Source organism: Anabrus simplex, chromosome 1 (genome assembly GCF_040414725.1).
Source record: "Anabrus simplex isolate iqAnaSimp1 chromosome 1, ASM4041472v1, whole genome shotgun sequence".
NCBI lineage: Eukaryota > Metazoa > Arthropoda > Insecta > Orthoptera > Tettigoniidae > Anabrus > Anabrus simplex.
The window spans coordinates 1,246,019,858-1,246,040,361 of record NC_090265.1 but is presented as its reverse complement, the minus strand read 5'-3'; the positions used below and the strand labels follow the sequence as shown (position 1 = coordinate 1,246,040,361).

Here is a 20,504-nt window from a genome sequence, read left to right as displayed (position 1 = left end):
GTTTATTTGTGCACCGGGAAAGTTTGATTTTTTTAGTTCCTGAGGGAGTTAATAAATCATCAAAAGCAACATATTCTAACTGTAGATGGATTACCAAATAAAATAGATCCTTGGTTTTTCAAGTTATAGTGTTCACAAATTAGGGAACAACAAAATTAAAACTTAGGTGAAGAAAGACCCTGCGCCAGTCCTCACATTATACATTTTTTGCACCAGCCTTCATAGGTTAATATGTAAAATACACAATTGCAGTTCAGTAGTTTACATTTCCTGCTATCAATTATGGTCGAAGTCCATTATAGCGAGAATTCGCAATGGTGAAAAATTTACTCGCTATAACGGATTGTTGTTATATCTGGGTTTTTTTTTGTAAAAGTCGGGAAAACCCCACACATATTACACTCGGTATTGTACCCGCTCAAAGCCTGAGTCCCAACCAGCATTTATCTCAGGGAGTGTTACGGTCTGAATCTATCGCAACTAATAAACAATAAATTTTATTATATAGATATAAGATCTCAAACTAAATGTATGAGCGCCATACAATCAGTACTACAGGGTTGAACGGGACACACTAATCATTAACTTTAAGGCTCATTATAAAAAGACCTAAAAATATATCAAATCAGATCAAAGGGAAAAATCTGAAGGCTCCGTCCTAGGAATGGGGACGGATATTTAAACGGTCACCAAGGGTTTACTATTCTACAAGAACAAGAACCTGGAACTGTTTCCTTGCAAATGCTAAAGGAGCATTTTATTTAAGTAAACAAAATAATTTTTTACACACAACCAAAATCTGTTGATCCTTAATTTGCTGGTATTGGCAAATTATTCCTTAAACTTTTAACACAATATTTGACACTTTTGACCACCCATCCATTTGGGTGATGGAACCGTTGATATCTGAAGGTATCAGATTTACCCTCGTTAACACAATGACCATTGATGGTGACGAACCAATTACCTGTTGGCCAAGTGGGCGCGATCACATGACCCCTGTCATCGCCTCCACTTTTATTGAGATGAGACCAACCCGGGAAACTACTCTCCCCGGGTTCCTAACCAAGATATGCTAATCGTTAACTGAAGGAAGCAACAAAGGGACTCTAACCTAATGGTCCAGATGTAGGGATTTGCCTTCATATTACAAATATTAACTTATTATTTACAACAACGTGACATTATTACGTTATTTCGCCAGCTGACTTCCCTAGTATCATTCATCATCACCATCCGAAATAATAATAAATAAAATAATAAATATTATTATTATTATTATTATTATTATTATTATTATTATTATTATTATTATTATTATTATTATTATTATTATTAATAGTGAGATCATGATTATCGTAACCCGTAATCATCCTTGCTCTAATACTTCAACTTCTCGCTCTTATTATTCTCATCTGAAATAAAAAAGTAGCTTCTTTTTTATTGATACTTCAAATATTATTATTTGTATTAAAGTAGTTTGAAAATTTCAATATTTTCAATTCAATTCCCACCATCATTATTGTGTTCATAAAAAAATTATTCTTCTTCTGATTCTTCAAATTTCATTATTATTTTTATGGTTCACGTGTTACACCACCGTTAGCGATATTTATGGTTAATGCATGAGCTTTTACCATTTTGGTCTACTTTGGCACTAAGCAATTGATTTATGATTTCCTTGGAATATTATTATTATTATTATTCTTATTTTGAAAATTTATATTTTAATTTCAATTGATATGTGGCAGTTAAGTATTATTATGTTTAACGCTTAACTCCTTTTACAATTCCAGTCTAGTTTGGCACTTAATCAATTAGGACATAATTTACTTGAAATATTATTATTATTATTATTATTATTATTATCTCGAAAATTTATATTTTTATTTCCCATCTTTAGAACTTAGTCACATATGTTAACTCCCAAATATGAACCACCCAGATCCGATTTCACATCGGTTGGGACATAATAACGGTATTTGAACCCGCAACCTTATTTTCGTACTGTCGTTAATTCATGGAGACCATGTCCTCCTAAGACAAATCTCAAATCCCATAACACCTCGCAGTTGGGCAACTACATCCAATCTCTGGAAGTGCTAAATTATTCTTTCCATTTTCGTTTTATTGAAGTCCATTTCTTTCCTGGAACTCTTCAAACATTTAATTCATTCATTAATCTTCGGTGCATGGACTCCTGCCACTCATGACACTGAATCTTCATATTATATCGACGTAGGCATTGAAACTTATCTATTTCATCATCAAAAACAGTACGGCTCAATTCTCGCCTCATGCCGGATTTTCGTCCCGCACGACTTCCGATCTCAAAAATGGGCTCAAACCACTCTGGGCTTTCAACATATCGTGACCACCCTATAAATGTGCCTCTGTCACTTCTAAACAAATATTTATGATTATTTATGGAGTCCAAAAAAACCCCATTAAATCAACAATTAAGGTTAAAATCCTATTTACTGCCCAAATCAAAATATTCACGCTACATGTTATCTCCACATTGTGAAATTACTTTAACTTGCAATTATTCCATCAACTTAGGCCCGTGCCATTATTCACAAAGCATTGCAATAAACACACATTTACACATTACCCACGTTCATTTATCACTCCGATACTTCTACTGATTATTATGTTTCTGTCCCCTGGCGAACTTCGCTGCACGAATAATCATCGATATTTACAAAGAATTCAATGGACTTCATTCCGTCCCACAAGAACAAAAATCACTCGGCAACCCTCTACCTCTGGATACTCTTACAACATGCCTTAATATCTATAAAGTTTCAGATAATGGAAACACATTTGAGCACTTATAAAATGAATATTTATCTTATCTTTACGTGAAACGTGCTCCATATAATTTCAAACAATTCAAGCACTTGAATAAACAAATCAACCCTACTCTACTCTATTAAATAATGAAAATTATGACGAGTGCTTGCTCTAATTATGTGCATATTAATTTGTCCCTTTATCTATCTTTGAATTTATACGAGCCGGAAACGGCTCGTTTCACAATCAAGTTACCATAATGAAGGAATATGATTTCCTCCCGCTAACGATAGCAATCTACAAATGTATGTCAGTGGGTACTCATCTCAGCCCGTAGTTTGCTAAACTGGACGAGGAGCATAGCCCCCGTTCCAGCCTAGCCCTGCATTCTACTGGTTTTCATGGCAGCTTGAAGATGTAATCCAATGCACTTTTCAGATTTACACATAATTTTCAAGTTTTAAAATGTTAACATTTTAATAAATTTACACGCACTAATATTGAACTGAAACTTTTCACTTATGGCTCTTTATCTAGCCCACTTAATGTAAATATACGTTCTTCATTCCTTTCCCGGACACTAGGAACATGGGATACCTCGGGATCCCCTTTTACAACGGCCCGGGCGCGCACTCAATTTCCCGTCGCATGTTCGCGCAGCTGACCAGGTATCAGTTGATGATTGACTGTTTACTGGGTGAAATATGTCGAACACCCATGATCGTTCTCACACCATGTACTCCCTAATTTATTTTGTAGAATCTCACACTCCTATCCGTAGGTTTTAATTTAATGAGTTCTGTAAATATTGGAACTCTTCCTACTAGTAGACTGTTCAAGACTGTAATATGAACTACTTAACATCACGAATCACTCTGCTACGTAACATTCTAACACTTCGAACACTACTGCACGAGTAAATACACACGTGCTCCCTGGCGTAGTAACGGCATGGAATCTTCACAAGTAAGTTACGCACCCCTGGCGTGGTAACAGCTCGAACACATTATCAGAAGTAAGTCATGCACTCCTGGCGTGGTAACAGCTCCAACACTTTATCAGAAGTAAGTAAGTCCGTCTCCACGACCCTATATTTATATTTGACTCCCCTCTCCTCCGAGTTCACAGGAGGTCATCTTAGGACGCGCAGCCCCGATATCCTCATGTGACTATTTGCGCCTTTGCCAGTGAATGAAATATGGGATCCAGTGATGTAATTATGTTCTCAAAGGCTCCATGCAAATTCTCAACTAATATCGTTCGCTGGTAATTGATATAATTGCGAATATAGCTCTTGTATCCCGGCCTGGGATTTTGCGCTCTTTTGCAGCGTCCTTTGCCTGCAGCCAATCAACGGATAGCATCCATGAATTCTCAGAATTACGCCAATCAATCTCCCTCAGTTAGTGACTTTTAATAACTTTTATTACTTGGTTAGGCTTCTAAATTCCACCTTATTCCGAATTTATAACTCGCTCCCTTCTATAAATTTAATCTGTGGATTTAAGGTTGACGGTGCTTCTTTCAATACGAAGTTGGCGTACCTACTACTGGTCTATGAATTTTACGATTGGTCCATGCTAGCACGGGACAGAGAAGTTTCATATTTTTTTCTTCAAGTGCCAACCTTGCGCTCAGCTTCTGCTAGTAACTTGGAACTCCTTTGACATCTTTTCTCCGAATTTTGCACACGACTTTATACACTGTTGCCACTACCACTTTCGCTCGGGGCGATGAATGTGTCCCCTAACTTGCAACAATTCTTGCCTCTCTCTTTCCCCCTTCGTCACCATTTCTGAGAATTCTAATTCTGCTGTCTATTGTATTTCTTAATCTTAGTGGAGACAACAGCCTGTGGCAGGTTGCACAATACCATCTCGGCCTGTTCTGTACTTACTATATGTCAAGTAAGATATTCTTGCTTCTGAAACTGAACTATATATTCCTCAATAATTAATTACAATTGAATGACGCCTATCACACCCCCACCAGGGCGCAGTATGCAACGGCAATCCGTTTGTTTGAAACTTGTGTTTTCGCAGATTTCCATACTACGGCTTAATCCTAAATTATTTTTCTAATTCCAAGACAACGTGAAGAATGGAATTAGTATCTCTCCAGTTGCTTCTGTGGGAAACTTTTCAGTTTTTTTATTCAAACAGTCATCTATATATATAAAATAAGAGTTTTGTCTGTACATTGCTCAGAATCTGAAAATAATGGTATTTCTGTATCGGTCACGTCCATAGTAACAAGATAATGCACTTTTTACTTTTCCGTAATCTCTGTCTGTCTGTCTGTCTGTATGTATGTATGTATGTATGTATGTATGTATGTATGTATGTACACGCATCACGAGAAAACGGTTGAAGAGAATTTAATGAAAATCGGTATGTGAAGTCGGGGGATGAGCCTCTACAATCTAGGCTATAAATTATTTTACTCACGCTGAGTGAAATGGTAGTTATGGGGAAGGCCTAAAATTGAATTCTCAACTATTTATGTTATTAGTGGTCTAATGAAAATCGGTATGTGAAGTCGGGGGATGAGACTCTACAATCTAGGCTATAAATCATTTTACTCATGCTGAGCGAAATGGTAGTTCAGGGGAAGGCCTAAAATTGAATTCTCAAATATTGTTGTTATTAGTAGTCCTATCTTGATGAAAATCGGTATGCAAAGTCAGAAAATAAGTCGCTATAGTCTAGGCTGTAAATTATTTTATTCACGCTGAGTGAAATGGTAGTTTAGGGGAAGGCCTAAAATGTAATTCTCAAATATTTCTTATTAGAGGTGTAATCGATGAATGCTACATAACTAAGGTTATATAGTATTAAATTTCCTATTATTCATGTCTTATACATTGTTACCGTACTGGCTATGATCACAAAGATATTCATGAATTTGGATTTTTGTTACTAAGCCCATATCAGCGCCGAGTTACGGGAAAATGGGTAAACAGTATTAATTGAAAATAAGAAACTAGAGTCGGAGAATAAGAAACTACAGTTTACGGCATAAAATATTTTACAAATCACAGAGTCGAAAGAAAACTAAATGTGAAGGCCTACAATATAGAAAGCTCATTACATTGATCAACAATAACATTACATTGACCATTGTTTGTCATGATGTGCTTTGTATCTTCTGTTGCCCCTCATCTCCGGTAGACAGGATTACTGCTGCGTACACAGTATTTTTTATTTGATTTACGTCACACCGACATAGATAGGTTTTATGGTGACGATGGGATATGAAAGGGCTAGGAGTGCCTTAGGCCTTAATTAAGGTACAGACCCAGCATTTGACTGGTGCGAAAGTGGGAAACCACGGAATACCATCTTCAGCGCTGCCGACAATGGGGTTCGAATCCACTATCTCTCGGATGCAAGCTCACAGCTGCGCACCGCTAACCACACGGTCAACTCACCCACTCGTACAGAGTGTAACAGCCTGCCTGAATATTGATGGGCAGTAGCTGGGGAGTTAGGTAACTTTCTTCTTTAGCATGCCATTCCCCTGGTTTATAAATTTTCTGATACTACTGGTACGTAATACACTGGATCATCATAGCATTCGGGCTATTCAATCCCTACTCTGAGGCACTGATTAGAATGAACAGTGTGCATATTTAGCGGAATAATGGCAGATGAGTGTTCATGGCAATCTGCGGCCTGGTCATCCCAGCTCTGGAAGTTTGGACTATTAGATTGGCACCACAATCTAACCGCAGCACTGTTCGTTAAAAGTGATAAAACGTGCGGCTTTCAATTTGATCGAGTATTTTATATGATATTGCTTTTAATCGCTGCATTCATACGTTTTTGTAATGACCTATGTTGATTTCAGGTTAGGAAAACCACAAAGTCAGTCTTTCTGAGAATCCCGTAGCGAAGCACGGGTACATCAGCTAGTCTAATATAACTTAACCTCATATGTATCATGAGAACATATTTCAAGCACCAGTAGAGTAATGTTAACCTCTTCGCTATAAATTACTCGGGAATAGTTTTCCGAAATTTAACCATGCGTGAGAAAATACAGTGTAACCTCGTAGTGTGCATTCCTCATTAAGGCAAGAAATCGCTTAGCACATCGTAAATTCGAAGTCCCGATCCACGCTGTATTAAATCTATTTAAAAATACCCCATTTATTGTGTCACAAAATTTCATTATTACTGCTCAGTACGATCACATTTTTCCTGGCCCTGAAAGGAACATGATTACCAACACAAATTAAGAGCCCTCATGTCAGCAGGCAGGTCGGGAACTTTAGAGTAAATTATTGCTTCAGGAAGCAAGCCATTAGCCTCGTGAAATAATTTATTAATGAAGACAAATCCAGGAAGTGGACAGGTATCCGCATCTTTTACCGTTATAATACCAATATAAATGGTCCGTTATTGGATATTATAAATGTGCTAAGTTGGGACCATTAATATTGGTAATATAAATTTGCTCATTCGGGACAAATATTTCAAGTTCCTTATGGAAATCGCATCTATATCATAATTGGTATGTTCCGAGCTGTCATTGGAGAGATGGTGTGGAATGACATCTGTAGAGGAATAAGTTTGAGTGTGTCTTTAACCTTTTAAGTGCTGAGTAACCAGTTGAGTGTTTGGTACCTCAGTGCTGAGTTTTTTCATTCGTATGTAAAAAAAAATGTAGAAGCCTCAATTTTTAACTCATCAGTGGGGGTGATTAGCTTAAAATGTTTATAAATGTTGGTTGTTTATAAATCTAAATGCAAATGGAAAACCCTACACTTATGTTCAATATTATTTTAAGAGAAAACAAAATTACACTTGTGTGCCTATGCGTGCATTATCTTTATACAAAGTAAAGAGCCCAAAGTAATATTATTTCCTAATATCTGTAGACAACTATTACATGTAACTTCTTAGACGTATATAAGTTGATATTTTAAAATATTTTCCAAACCTGGAATGTGGTGATAGTTAAATGTTTTCTACTGGTTGTTTGTGATGCCGATTTTTTCAACTATCTGCACCAACTCCACTAGCACAAAAGTTTCTAAAAAATCAATGATTTTCGGGTTGCCATCAAACACTACCTGGCCCTCAGAGCCTGTCACAATTACTTGAAAGTCTGGTGAAGAAAAGTAACCGCTTTTGTACTCACCGTGTTTTTCTTGTTTCGTTTAGAAGGAGGTTCTGTTTCTCTCTCACATACAATATTTTCGGCATCCTCTCTGTCACTCTCACTTTCAAAATCGCTTAACAATTCCTTAAAATGATCATCTCCATCATCACTTTCCACTGTGGTTAATATCTGAAAGATTCTGAAATAACATCGCTGAAAGAGCATCTAAATTGTTGTTCCGCCATGTTTGTTTACATCACAGATGAATTCCACAGACGTCTACAAAAAGCTCTGTAAGTTACTTGCCGATGCTATAATCTTTGATCAGTTAGTTCTACATAATGCCCAACAGATGGCAGAACATATCAGAGATCAAATTCGCACTTGAAAGTGAACTGGGAAACTCAAAAAAATTTAAATTCTCATGCACCGTCTATAGACGGGCGTAGCACTGGTGGACCGGCCACGTCAGCCCGTCTATAGGCGGGCGTAGCACTCATCGGGTTAAGTGCAGGGAAGAACAGAATATGAAGATAAAGCTGGAATTCAAGAAGGACAAATTGGGGCAAATATTTGTTTATAGGAAGGGGAGTTACGGATTAGAATAACTTACCAAGGGAGATGTTCAATAAATTTCCAGTTTCTCTTCAATCATTTAAGAAAACGCTAGGGAAACAACAGATAGGGAATATGCCACCTGGGCAACTGCCCTAAGTGCAAATCAGTAGTGATTGATATATATTCATATATTTTATGCTTAATATTCTCTCTGGAATTTTGTTTCTTTTCCATTATTGAACCCTTGAACTTACCGTTACGTCGTCGGTCGTCTGTCTCGGCTACTTTGGTAGAACAATGTCGACTTTAAGATCTTGGGGTCGCTTCTGGTTCTTTTCAGTAACTTCATTGACCGATCAACAGGGTTCAGAGGAGAGCAAAACTACTTCAAATGAGGAGCAAACATGTGCTTACTAAAAATTTACTCAATGAAATCATGATAATTATATTTACGGAATACCCAAGAAGATTCAATTAAATTTGTCGCAACATGTTATAACGCAGTCACAATGCATAACGTGAATGGTGAAAGAATCTTGAAATATTGTTTATATTATTGTCTTCCAAAGAGTGAAAACGCAATGTAAGATTTGTGGACAGCAAAACCAGAAAAAGAATAGAAAACCTGAAAATCGGGCTACATTGACCCAAACGATAACTGAGAGTTAACCCACACGATCTGTGAAAGATCTGATCATCAACAAGTAGAATTCCAGATTTACATTTAACTAAAGTAATCCACCAGTCGACTCGCCAGTCGACTGTCCTCTCAGATATTGGAACATCCTCCGAATGGATCCTTAATCGAACCAAATTGACTATCACTTGCTTTGGATAGCTGCAAAATATTACTTGAAAGCATGGTATTTATTACAAGTTAACAGCAATTATCATAATCTAAAATAAAATTCCACCATGTATTGTCATCTCATGACACCCTTAAGTTATAGATGAATCCCGATGCTGAAACATGCATCACCCCAGACAGATGTTCAGAATGAACCAACAGCACTTGATCATACGTTACATTGTTCTGAAGGAACAAAACTGCGAAATGCAGGGAAACATTAATTCATAATGCCTTTAGAAGAAACACCAAATACTGAAATTAAATAAAAGTGATAAATCACTTCGAAAATTTTTCTTACTAAACCAACTTTCAGGTTATGAAAGTTACTTTGTTAAATTCGTTAAAATACAAGTCCATATTTTAAAACAAAGAACATGAAATCTTTCCAATTCAATTACAAATCTGTCTACCTACACCTGTCCCCTTAAACTAAACTACAAGTGATCAGTACATCAGCGTCTCACCTAAATAATGTGAATAATGTAAAATATAATAACAGCTGAAGAAATCAAAAACTCATTCATAGTGTAAATCCTACGTAATTAACTAAGTGTCAACACACTGCACTATCATAACCAAGGCCTGGATTTTGTTGACCTAAAAATGCTAAAAAATGACCTTTAAAATTACCTTAAAATTATCAAATAATAATAATAATAATAATAATAATAATAATAATAATAATAATAATAATAATAATATGTTTTATTTATCCTGGCAAAGTTAGGGTATGTACTCCCTTTCTTACACTTAACCAGTCTTAACCTAGAACACTTAACAATAACTACTGACGACAATAATATGATATTATTAACAATAACAACAGTAATAGTATTAACAAAATTAATCACACTTACAAAAATCATATCATCTATATAATACAAATCGTACGTAGAGTAAATGAAAAATATATGAATAATGAGTACTATAACTACCACGTAAGAGAAAGTTAAAAAAATGACATACGTTTCTACAGTACACAGAAATATCGCCTTCAATTGAGAGGGGAATAGAAGGATTAGTAAGAAGAAGAAAGTGATGAAGGAAGATCTGTGAAATGAAGAGGGGAAATAATGATGGAAAGGCAGTAGGAGGAGGTGTTTTCAGGTCATAACTTGATGATTCATGCATGTTTACCTAGTATTTCGACACAGGCATGTTTAAAAGCTGAGCTGCTGGACATGCTTCTGGCGTCCACTGGTAAGACATTCCATTGTCGGGCTTCGGTAACGGTGATTGATTTTGTGTAGATTGCTGTTCTGTGTACAGGAAGGGATAAACACATGGTGCTGCAGGATCAGGTATTTTTGTTATGGTCTGTGGAGGGGAGCTTCATGCGATCACGGTGATAGGCTGGTTGAGAAGTTTTAAGAATATTATGCAAAAAGCAAAAAGTATGAAGTGTGCGTTGTTCTTGCAGGCGAAGCCACCCGAGCCGCGTGTAAGATGGTGTGACATGGTCAGCGTAACGAAGTCCACAGATAAATCTTACACAAGCATTCTGAGCACACTGTAATTTCCTTCCCCAGTCTACTCCTAGGTTGTTATAAACTATATTGCAATAATCAACATGAGGTAATGCGAGTGATTCAACAAGAATTTTCTTTAGTTTAAAAGGGAAAGTGAATTTTAATTTACTGAGACAGTGTAGCGTACATTTTTCTACACACAGATATAGTTTGGGCAGACCAGGACAGATGTTCGTCAAATATTATACCGAGATTTCTTACATTTTGGCTATACTGTATGGGAGTACCACTTATGGACAACTGTGGTAACTCTGTTTGATTGAGTTTGCAAAGTAATTTAGGGTAACCAATAATTATTGCCTGGGATTTTGATGGGTTTAATGTCCTTAAAACAAACAAAAAATGACCTAAAAATCCCAGGTATTTATTGTTTGAAACTAAATTATATACATTTCTAGATACAGTATGAACAGTATCGATAATTGATATTTTCTCTAATTTTTACATAGCAAGATGTCAGTTCTTTGTTTTGGAATCTCGGTTTTCCTTAGAAACAAAATGTACCGGTACGAAGATCTTCTGACACCAGGTACTCCGTAAAGAGAAATGATCTGAAAAGGAAAACAACGTTCCTATAAAGATAACCGTAATCGCCGTCGGTTGCAGATTTAACCGTAAAGCTATATATAATGACATATTATGTAGGTTTTAATATTTACCTCGGACTGTGTTGCAGTAGATAACTGTGACCATCCGTAGATTCTCGAAGGTAAAAGAACGTCGATTGTCGGCCAAAACGTTCTTGTACATCGAAAAGCTCCTTTCGACGTCCACAGATCCGAGGGGTGCGTACTGGAAGTGCGCTAAATCACTTGGTGACGGCTCTTCTTCAATATCCACTACACTGAAATCTTCCCTGGTGAGTACCCGGACGACTGAGCACAAAACCTTGTATCCTGTGTTTTTATCAAGAACAGATTTTAGTTTCCGAAATACTAACTCGCCAACTTCATCACGCACATTTTCCAAAGCTTCCTGAGTTGCTCTCACCAAACCTATCGCTTGTTAGATTGTCACACCTCTCTCCTGAAGTCGTGTAATAGCTGACGGCAGGGAGCAAAAATTTGCCTTAATGTATGCCAACTTACCCTGCACATCGTCAGCTGAAGACATCTCTTGGGCGATTTTGATAGCCCTGGTGTCTTGGGCTTCTAGAGAGTTTATCACTCGCTTCACTGCTAAAAAGTTGTCATTGTAGTACTGTATTCGCATGCATTGATCCACGTACCCCAACATGTGACTACAGGCTGCGGAGGTAGTGGGATATCGGGAGCTAGTGACTTAAAGAGTTTCCTGCGCGATGGGGCCTTGATAAATGCCTTTTTTTTACCTGCGACACAAGTCTATCAATGTCAGGAAAATTCTCCCCACGTCTTCTGCCACTCTGTGGAAAGCATGAACTAGACAAGTTACATGCACCATTCTTGAATAAAAAGCTTTGATAGCTTTACCAGCTTTAACTATGTAAGGCGCAGCATTGGTCATGAAAAGTAAAACGTCATCGTACCTCACACCGTCAGGCCACAGCAGAACCACGGCCCTATCAAACATTCGACATATTGTAGAGTGATTGACAGATTCCAGGACTTCACAAGTTAAGCAAAAATATTTCTCCGGGATTATCTATTTCCTTGGTTCCTACAATTACATTAGCTACGTAACGACCTTCAACACCAGTAGTTTCATCTACTGAGACAAAAATCTTCTTTCCGCTTGTTCTTACCCGTATTCTTTGAAGTGTTTTTTTTCATAGCAGAGCGGTATGTGAGTTTTCCTTAGCGTAGATTCGTCCGGAATGGAATGACCTGGATACCGTGCTAGGAACTGCCTTAATTTAGGAAAAGTTAGTTTATGAAGAGGAATATTTGCTGTGACAAAAACGTCACACAGTTTATTAAAAAAAGGCTGAGTTTGTACCTCTGCTTGATTAAGCATTTTGCATGAGTAACTGTTGAGTACTTTTCTTTCTGCTGATATTCTGAATACCGCGCACATGTTTGTCACGACTGACGTGCTTTTGAACAGTGAATCTTTCTGCTGCTGCCACTTTCACTTCACACAATTTACAGAATAATATTTCACCATCTGTAGAAAAGGTATCTTCCCCGAATTCAGAGACAATTTGTCTCAAATGACCTGCCTTGGATGGTTTTACCTTTGGCAATTTAACTCGCACTCGAAATGGTTACACACAACTGACATCTTCAAACTGTACAACTAAAACTGACCTGAAGGAACAAGGAAATAGAGTTCACTGGCAGGATATACCTCACTGCTGTGAACACACTTCCCTGGTGAACTGATAAAGGCTTAGCCCTCGTTTGAAGCTCACCCAAGAACAGCTTAGCTCTCACCTCCTGTTAAGACACAAAGGTGAGGGATGTACAAAGCTACGTACTCAGCTCACAACTGAGTGCACAAACTTTCGAAGATGAACCTTCACGTAAACCTTCAAGTACGTCAAGATGTAGGAACTGGTTGGTTGATTCACAATTAGAATTCAAGAAGGTTCAACCTATTCAATACAAAATGTGTTGTACAAGGTGTTCACAACATATTATTTATTATTACTAGTATCGGTTTCGACGCTTAAGGGCGTCATCATCAGCTAGAAATCACAAAGTGGGCATAGTACATGTCATAAAAGTTGTATAGATAATACATACATTGCAAAATACAAATGATAGGCTGTTTTCTCATTAAAAGCTAGAAGAATGATGTGTAAAATATGGTGATACAGTATAACACATAAAGGCGTTATAGTCTAACGAGGCAAGTGAGTATTATACAATAAAATTGGTATGATGAATGAGAATAAAAGTCTTCATATGATAATAAAACGATGCAGTAAAATTGTCCACTCTTCTGTTGTTGTTCAATGGAGACATATATAAGTCCAGGTCCAGTGTTGTATGTGGTTGGCAAGACCATCAAATATTTGTCTAAGGCCGGGACACCTGACGTTGAGAGGTTGAATAAGGTTGATTTATAAGGTTGTCTCAGCTCAACGTGGGTGGTGAAGCTTAAAAGGAAGAAAAGCTAAGTTAATGAAATGGATAGCTAAAAAAGGGACCGCGGCTGAATATGATAGGATATGAGACTCACCTTGTTTAGCACGCTGGTTGTATGTTGTGAGAAGAGTTGTGGACGAGTGAAATGGGTGTGAGTAAGTTGAAGTTCTTAACTTACAATGGTTGGTTGATGGCGTAAAATGTGGATGCTTATTTAAAAATAACCAATAAGAAAAATAAAATAATAAAAAATGACAAAATAATGATGCAAAAAGTGAGGAGCGGGAAGAGGAGGGGGGAGGGGGAGAAGGAGAGAGGAATGGAATGGAAGGGATGGGAAGGCGGAGTTCGAGGCGGGTCAGGGGGGTGGAGTGGCGGTGGTGTGGGACATAGAAGAGTGTTTTGGAGAGCGTAAAAGATCGATTTCCTCTCCGTATACCTCTGAAGACTTCGATTAGAAAATCGAAAAGGATATTAGGTTTTTCTGAAATTTCATTAAGGTTTAGATTAGGATTGAAAAATTGATCTAGGTGAATTAAACAGTTTTCCGTAACATCGAGTAAAGAGCCTTTGTTTATGTTTTTGAGAATTTCTACGTCTTGTTCTATGGTAGTGAAATTATGCTTTGAGTCATGTATGTGTTGACCTATTGCAGAAAACCTATTATACTTAATGGCATTGACGTGTTCTAAGTATCTTAACTTTGAAGCTTCTTTTATTCTCATTCATCATACCAATTTTATTATATAATACTCACTTGCCTCATTAACTATAACACCTTTATGTGTGTATGTGGAGAAGAGCAGACCACAGCCCATTTGCTGCAATGCAGTTCATGCCCACTCAGCTGCACAACAGAAGACCTGGTTAAAGCAAAGCCAAATGCACTTGATGTTGCAAGGTTTTGGGCTCGCATAGTTTTATGTGGCTCTTTGCCATTGGAGTATTTATATTATGTTTTATGTTTTTCCTTATCTTTAATTTTAAACTTATGTATGCTTCTGACACAATATAAATAAACCATATTTTACACATCATTCTTCTAGCTTTTAATGAGAAAACAGCCTATCATTTGTATTTTGCAATGTATGTATTATCTATACAACTTTTATGGCATGTACTATGTCCACTTTGTGATTTCTAGCTGAAGATGATGCCATTAAGCGTCGAAACCGGTACTAGTAATAATAAATAATATGTTTTGAACACCCTGTACAACACATTTTGTATTGAATAGCTTGAACCTTCTTGAATTCTAATTGTGAATCTCAGTTTAATACGGGAAAATGAAGTTCTTAACTTACAATGGTTGGTTGATGGCGTAAAATGTGGATGCTTATTTAAAAATAACCAATAAGAAAAATAAAATAATTAAAAATGACAAAATAATGATGCAAAAAGTGAAAAAAAAAACAACCTAAAAATCAAATACTTCTAAGAATGACAAAAAATGACTTAATATATACTCATTTCTGTAATCTGGGGGCCATGAACAGGATTTGTATATAACTTAGCAACTTCTATGACGCACCAATTAAAAGATGACATGTCATTGAAATCCGGGCCCTGATCAGAACATACCGTACACCCAAACAGTAAATCTTGAAGTAAAGGGAAAGAAACAAGTAGCAACGAAAGTTCATCGAACTTGAACGCATGCTGATAAGCAGTAGGGACCAGTCTCCATTAGCTAGGTTTCCATGTGGGACAACCCTTACATTTATGCCACTACTGATACAACGCTATTATGGGAGCACCTTCCAGCTGGTAAAGATTATGCCAAAACAGGGCCTAAATAGTACCTGCTAATATTTTCTGTACCTGTATCCACTATTGCAGACACTAACATCGTTCAAGTCGATTCACAAAAATGCCTAACGTATGACTTGGCTATGTACAGACGGCACCCTAATCCTATCGTTGAGCCAACGCTGAACTGTCCACACACTTCTAATGCTAATTATATACACATGGCATCCTAAACCTATCATTGAGCCAACGTTAAGGTATCTATACATCACTCATACTGCCGGACGAAATTGAGACTTTAACACAATGCCCGGATATTTGAATCTGATTCTCGTTGAAATTCTAACACATGATGAAAAATTCGCTACAGAAATGAACTCTACTCTAGAAATATTAACTACGTCCATTTCCTACGATAAAGCGTGAAATCGAAGTTAAATAACAGGTTTGAATAGTTTAATCTATTACTCATTACAATTTAGACACATGCGGTGATGTTCGCTAAATAAAAGTAATTTCAAATCTCGTTCCATATTATGTAATATTACTGAAAACAAGAATCATAACCATCATGATATTCATGGCATAACTTGAGTGTGAGGCTCTAAATGACTTACAATGTCAACGCTCCAAACATGTATCATTGCAAACTAACCAGTGAAGTAAGATCTCATCAACATATGCAGGATGTTTCCAATTTGCGATATTCAATTTACAATAAGTAATAATTACCTCAACTGTGTGTATTTTGTTCGTGAGGTCGGCTATCACAAATGCACTTCGTTGGTATCAGATAGAATCGTCATCTTGACTTAGCTGACGCTACCTATGGTCTTACATAAAATAATAATCATGGGAGAACATCAAATTGTACTTAAAATATGTGTTACAACGTACTCACTTTCATTTGACAATCCTTCCATTTTTCAGTCGTTCTGGATCGCCACAGGATATCGCTCCTCTTATACAGTCTGTCTCAGAAATATACACATCAACATATACACCCTGTCACAAAAATTCCTCTCCATCGAACTACAGGGCCTTTTCTCCTCGGCATCCTGCATATTACATAAAAACCCCCATGTTACTACAGCCCTTGAAGAGCCTCAGCCTACCAAGTGACCACTGCTCAGCCCAAAGTACAAGCAATCCCATAACCAAACAACTTCATAATGATCTCAAACTATTGTCTCAAAATTTTTCCAGACCTCAGGAGGAAAATAGCATGCTGTAATTCTATATCACAAAGACACGGTGTCACAAAAATTAAATTAAAAATTATATTGAATTAAGGTGAAATTCTGGCCTTCTTTTGTCTCTTAAGGCCATCAAGTGTTGTTCAACTGATTACTGTAAAATTGAAACTGATCTATATTTTTTTTAGTGTTGGTTTATTGGTGTCTGTTCCACATACTTGAATTTTAACTGCTACATACTTTATTCTGGATTATTGTGTTTGGCGTTTCAAAACTCTATATTTACTGTTGTTTGCATCACAGTGAGACATGTCAGTGGCAGCTGGTGTTCATTATTATCAACAGTTAAATTAATATCAAGAAAATGTAGTTGTGGGTTAATGTATGTGTTTCTCCTTTTTTGCAGTTGGACTTCTATATTGATAATGATATGATCCACATTGCCGATACAAAAGTTGCTCATCGGTATGGTGACTTCTTTATCCGCAAGATTTTGAAGTTTGAGGAACTGAATCGCAAGTTGCATCAGATCAAGATCTAGGTCTCATGTCTAGTTAGAGTATCCGAAATGGGAATCCGTCCCTCAACAGGTGATCCAGATTATGGGAGGAGAATTTACAGTAATGAAGACAGGGGACTTGTACAAAATTTTAAACTTTTTTAAAATACACCATCATACATTTTTAATAGTTATATCTTCATATAATTTCTCTGAAATTTGTACTGTGAGTGTTTTCAACTCCTCATTGTATAGTTGTGACATAGGGAATTCATGGAAGGCCTAATAGTAAATGTGTACAAATTATTTTAACATTTTTAAACAGTGTCATACCTTGGATCACACTTCACCTTTTCTTTTATTAGTCAAGTTTTTATAGCTAACAAATTAGGCTCCCAATTATCCACTTGTAGCATTTCCTGGTCATAGATTATCCCAAAGCTCTTAATGTACAGTTGGTTTATGTATCTTTTTTGGATTTCATTGAATGAAATATCTCTGTTACAAAGTACATTGTTTATATTTGAAACTAGATTTGCTATATCTCTGTGTATTCAAGTCCTGTATCAAGCAAATAGTTGGCAAAAGCATATTATGTTCTATATTCAAGTGCTCCATTGTTTTTTCTGTAGTGTGTACAGTATGTCTAATACACTAGGCATTTCTGTTCTCATCTAAACATGGGTGTTGCATTCTGATGTTTTAAGTCATATTAATACTATATGTATGAATAGCTTTCTCTGTGCTGCCTCTTCTTACTGTGTATAATTGAGAGATGTATTTTAATGTCCTTGTGGATAATTGAGAGATGTATTTTAATATCCTTGTGGATAATTGAGAGATGGATTTTAATGACCTCTTTTATGAAATACAGTTTTTTGAGTAAGAATTCATTGTTAAGCTTTTTCTTTTGCAACCTGTTATTCTTTGTGCCCTTCATCTCTTCGATAAAAGTAGTCAGGTATGAAATTATGAATTTAGAGCCAACTGTAAGTCATAATTACTTCACCACAGTTTTTATACCAAACAATTTACCATGTTGGAGCATTTTCAATCAGTTATATTTCGTCATCTTCAGTAACTGAGTCCCAGAACAGAAATATTTATTGCCTTGTTTTTGTCATCGGCATTACTGTTTGAAAGGCAGTTGAACAATTCATGTAATGTGAATTGTGTAAGTTTGTAAGAGAGAGTATGTGTGAGACTGGCAAAGTTTGGTAGATAGGGTATTTTATTTATTCTAGTGGGTTAAGGCTTTGTTTCTTAACATTTACGGTAATGCATGTTCTGTATTTGAGTGCCCCAATGTTTTCTGTTTATTTTGTTTAAACAGTTTGTTCAATGCAGAATTTGAAGTGCAGTATCCAGTAATCGGGAGAGAGTGGGTTCGAATCCCACTGTCGGGAGCCCTGAGGATGGTTTTCCGTGGTTTCCCATTTTCACACCAGGCCACGGCCGCTTCCTTCCCATTCCTAGGCCTTTCCAATCCCATCGTCGCCATAAGACATATGTGTCGGCGCGATGTAAAGCAAGTAGCAGTAGAATTTGAAGTGTGAAGATGGTTGTCCAGTTGTACTTCACCACTACCACTGGTTCGGGTCATTCACTGCATTTAAGTTTGTAAACACCTGATAAGTTATAAGTCTGTGTACTGGCTGTTAGAAGTTAAATTTTGATTGGCATGTTATTCTTTATTCTGAATAATGTCTTTTACTTTATTTTTCTAAATTTTTCTGCAGATGAGTATGTGCCATTAGCATTAAGAACAATTTGGGAAAAATAAACTGCCACCTGGGTGGCACTCCTAAATGCAGATAAATTGTGAATGAACAATGAAACCTCTCACTCACTCACTGTGCTCCATAGCATCAACTTTCTCAATGAACAGACACAGTTCAAATCACATCCAGTATACGACATACAAAACAGCCTTTCACACTGTAATATTGGTTATACACATGACATTATCTTGGCTCAAGAGTTGATTGTCAAGGACAACTGATTATAAAATCTGTTGGAAAGCATTATGTCAAAGTAACTCATGGCTACAGCATGAGACAGAGTAAGTTGGCCACGCAGTTTGGGTCATGTTCAGTATGCAAAACTGTTAGTGATACTCCCTAGTGCTGAATCGGTAGACCTTGGTTATCTTCGAGATTCGTGTTGGCAACCTCTGACACAAAAAATATTAAACCATTATGCATCGCCGTGAGACATCTGGCGGTATAATTGCAACACTTTAAATACTGTTGTTATTTACACAGCAAAGTCAAAATATAGGTTCAGCTTGAACATGAGTGAGGAAAATCAGGAACAACATAGAACACCTACATGGAAATGACTGTTTAGAAATTTCATATCAATCGATCATACTATTGATTCAATTCAGATTTCATTTCCATTCAGTTGGCAGTATTACCGGAACTGGGGTAGCTCCCTCCTCACCCCCTAAAACGAAGTATCACTAAAAGTTTTGCGGACTGTAGCCGAAAGCTCGCATTCAGGAGATGGCGGGTTCAAATCCCAATGTCATCAGCCCTGAAGATGGTTTCCGTAGTTTCCTATTTTCACAGCTGGCAAATGCTGGTGCTGTACCTTAATTTAGGCACAGTCGCTTTCTTCCCAAACCCCTTTCATATCCCATCATATCCATGAGACATGTCTGTATCAGTGCAACATTAGACAAATAGATGGTGGGGTGGGGAACTTCCAGCATGGCATATGCATCACAGAGTGAACGCTGGCCGTGGGTATACCAGATGGCATGATATTGTTACCCACCTGCCTGGACCAATGGACTGAGCCAAAAATGTCACATCACCTTTGGAATCTTGGATGCCTTTTTTTTCTCTCTCTCAGAGCAGATTTATTTGGTTTAACGACATCCATACCAGGAATAAGAGGAGGAAAGATAACAAATTTGCTCCAATACAAAAAACTCAAGATTTTATTGATCGCGGCTAGATTAATTATTCACCTAGGGAATACATCATAATAGATGAGATGCTTGAAGGATTTCTAGGATGGTGTCAATTTCAATAGAATATTGGCATAAAGCCTGCAAAGTACAGCATCAAGATCTTTGCGCTTGTAGATACAAGAACTTGCAACATGGAAATATACGTTAATAGTAGCCTGCTGGAGTGGAGAGTTTTCAGTGAATAACAGTGCTCAAAGTATCATTGAGAGGCTGGTGGAGCCAATTTCACA

The 20,504-nt window shown here is 37.0% G+C and overlaps 1 protein-coding gene across 1 annotated transcript in view; it reads left to right on the top strand.

Annotated features, from left to right (window-relative positions):
• eIF3l (eukaryotic translation initiation factor 3 subunit l) overlaps window positions 1–18,183 on the top strand; it is a 116,620-nt gene extending 98,437 nt beyond the window's left edge. The window contains exon 11 of the mRNA XM_067137643.2: window positions 17,202–18,183. Within this exon, the coding sequence (XP_066993744.1) occupies window positions 17,202–17,336 (135 nt within the window). The 3' untranslated portion in view covers window positions 17,337–18,183. The remainder of the gene's footprint in view (window positions 1–17,201) is intronic.
• The last annotated feature ends 2,321 nt before the right edge of the window (window positions 18,184–20,504 follow it).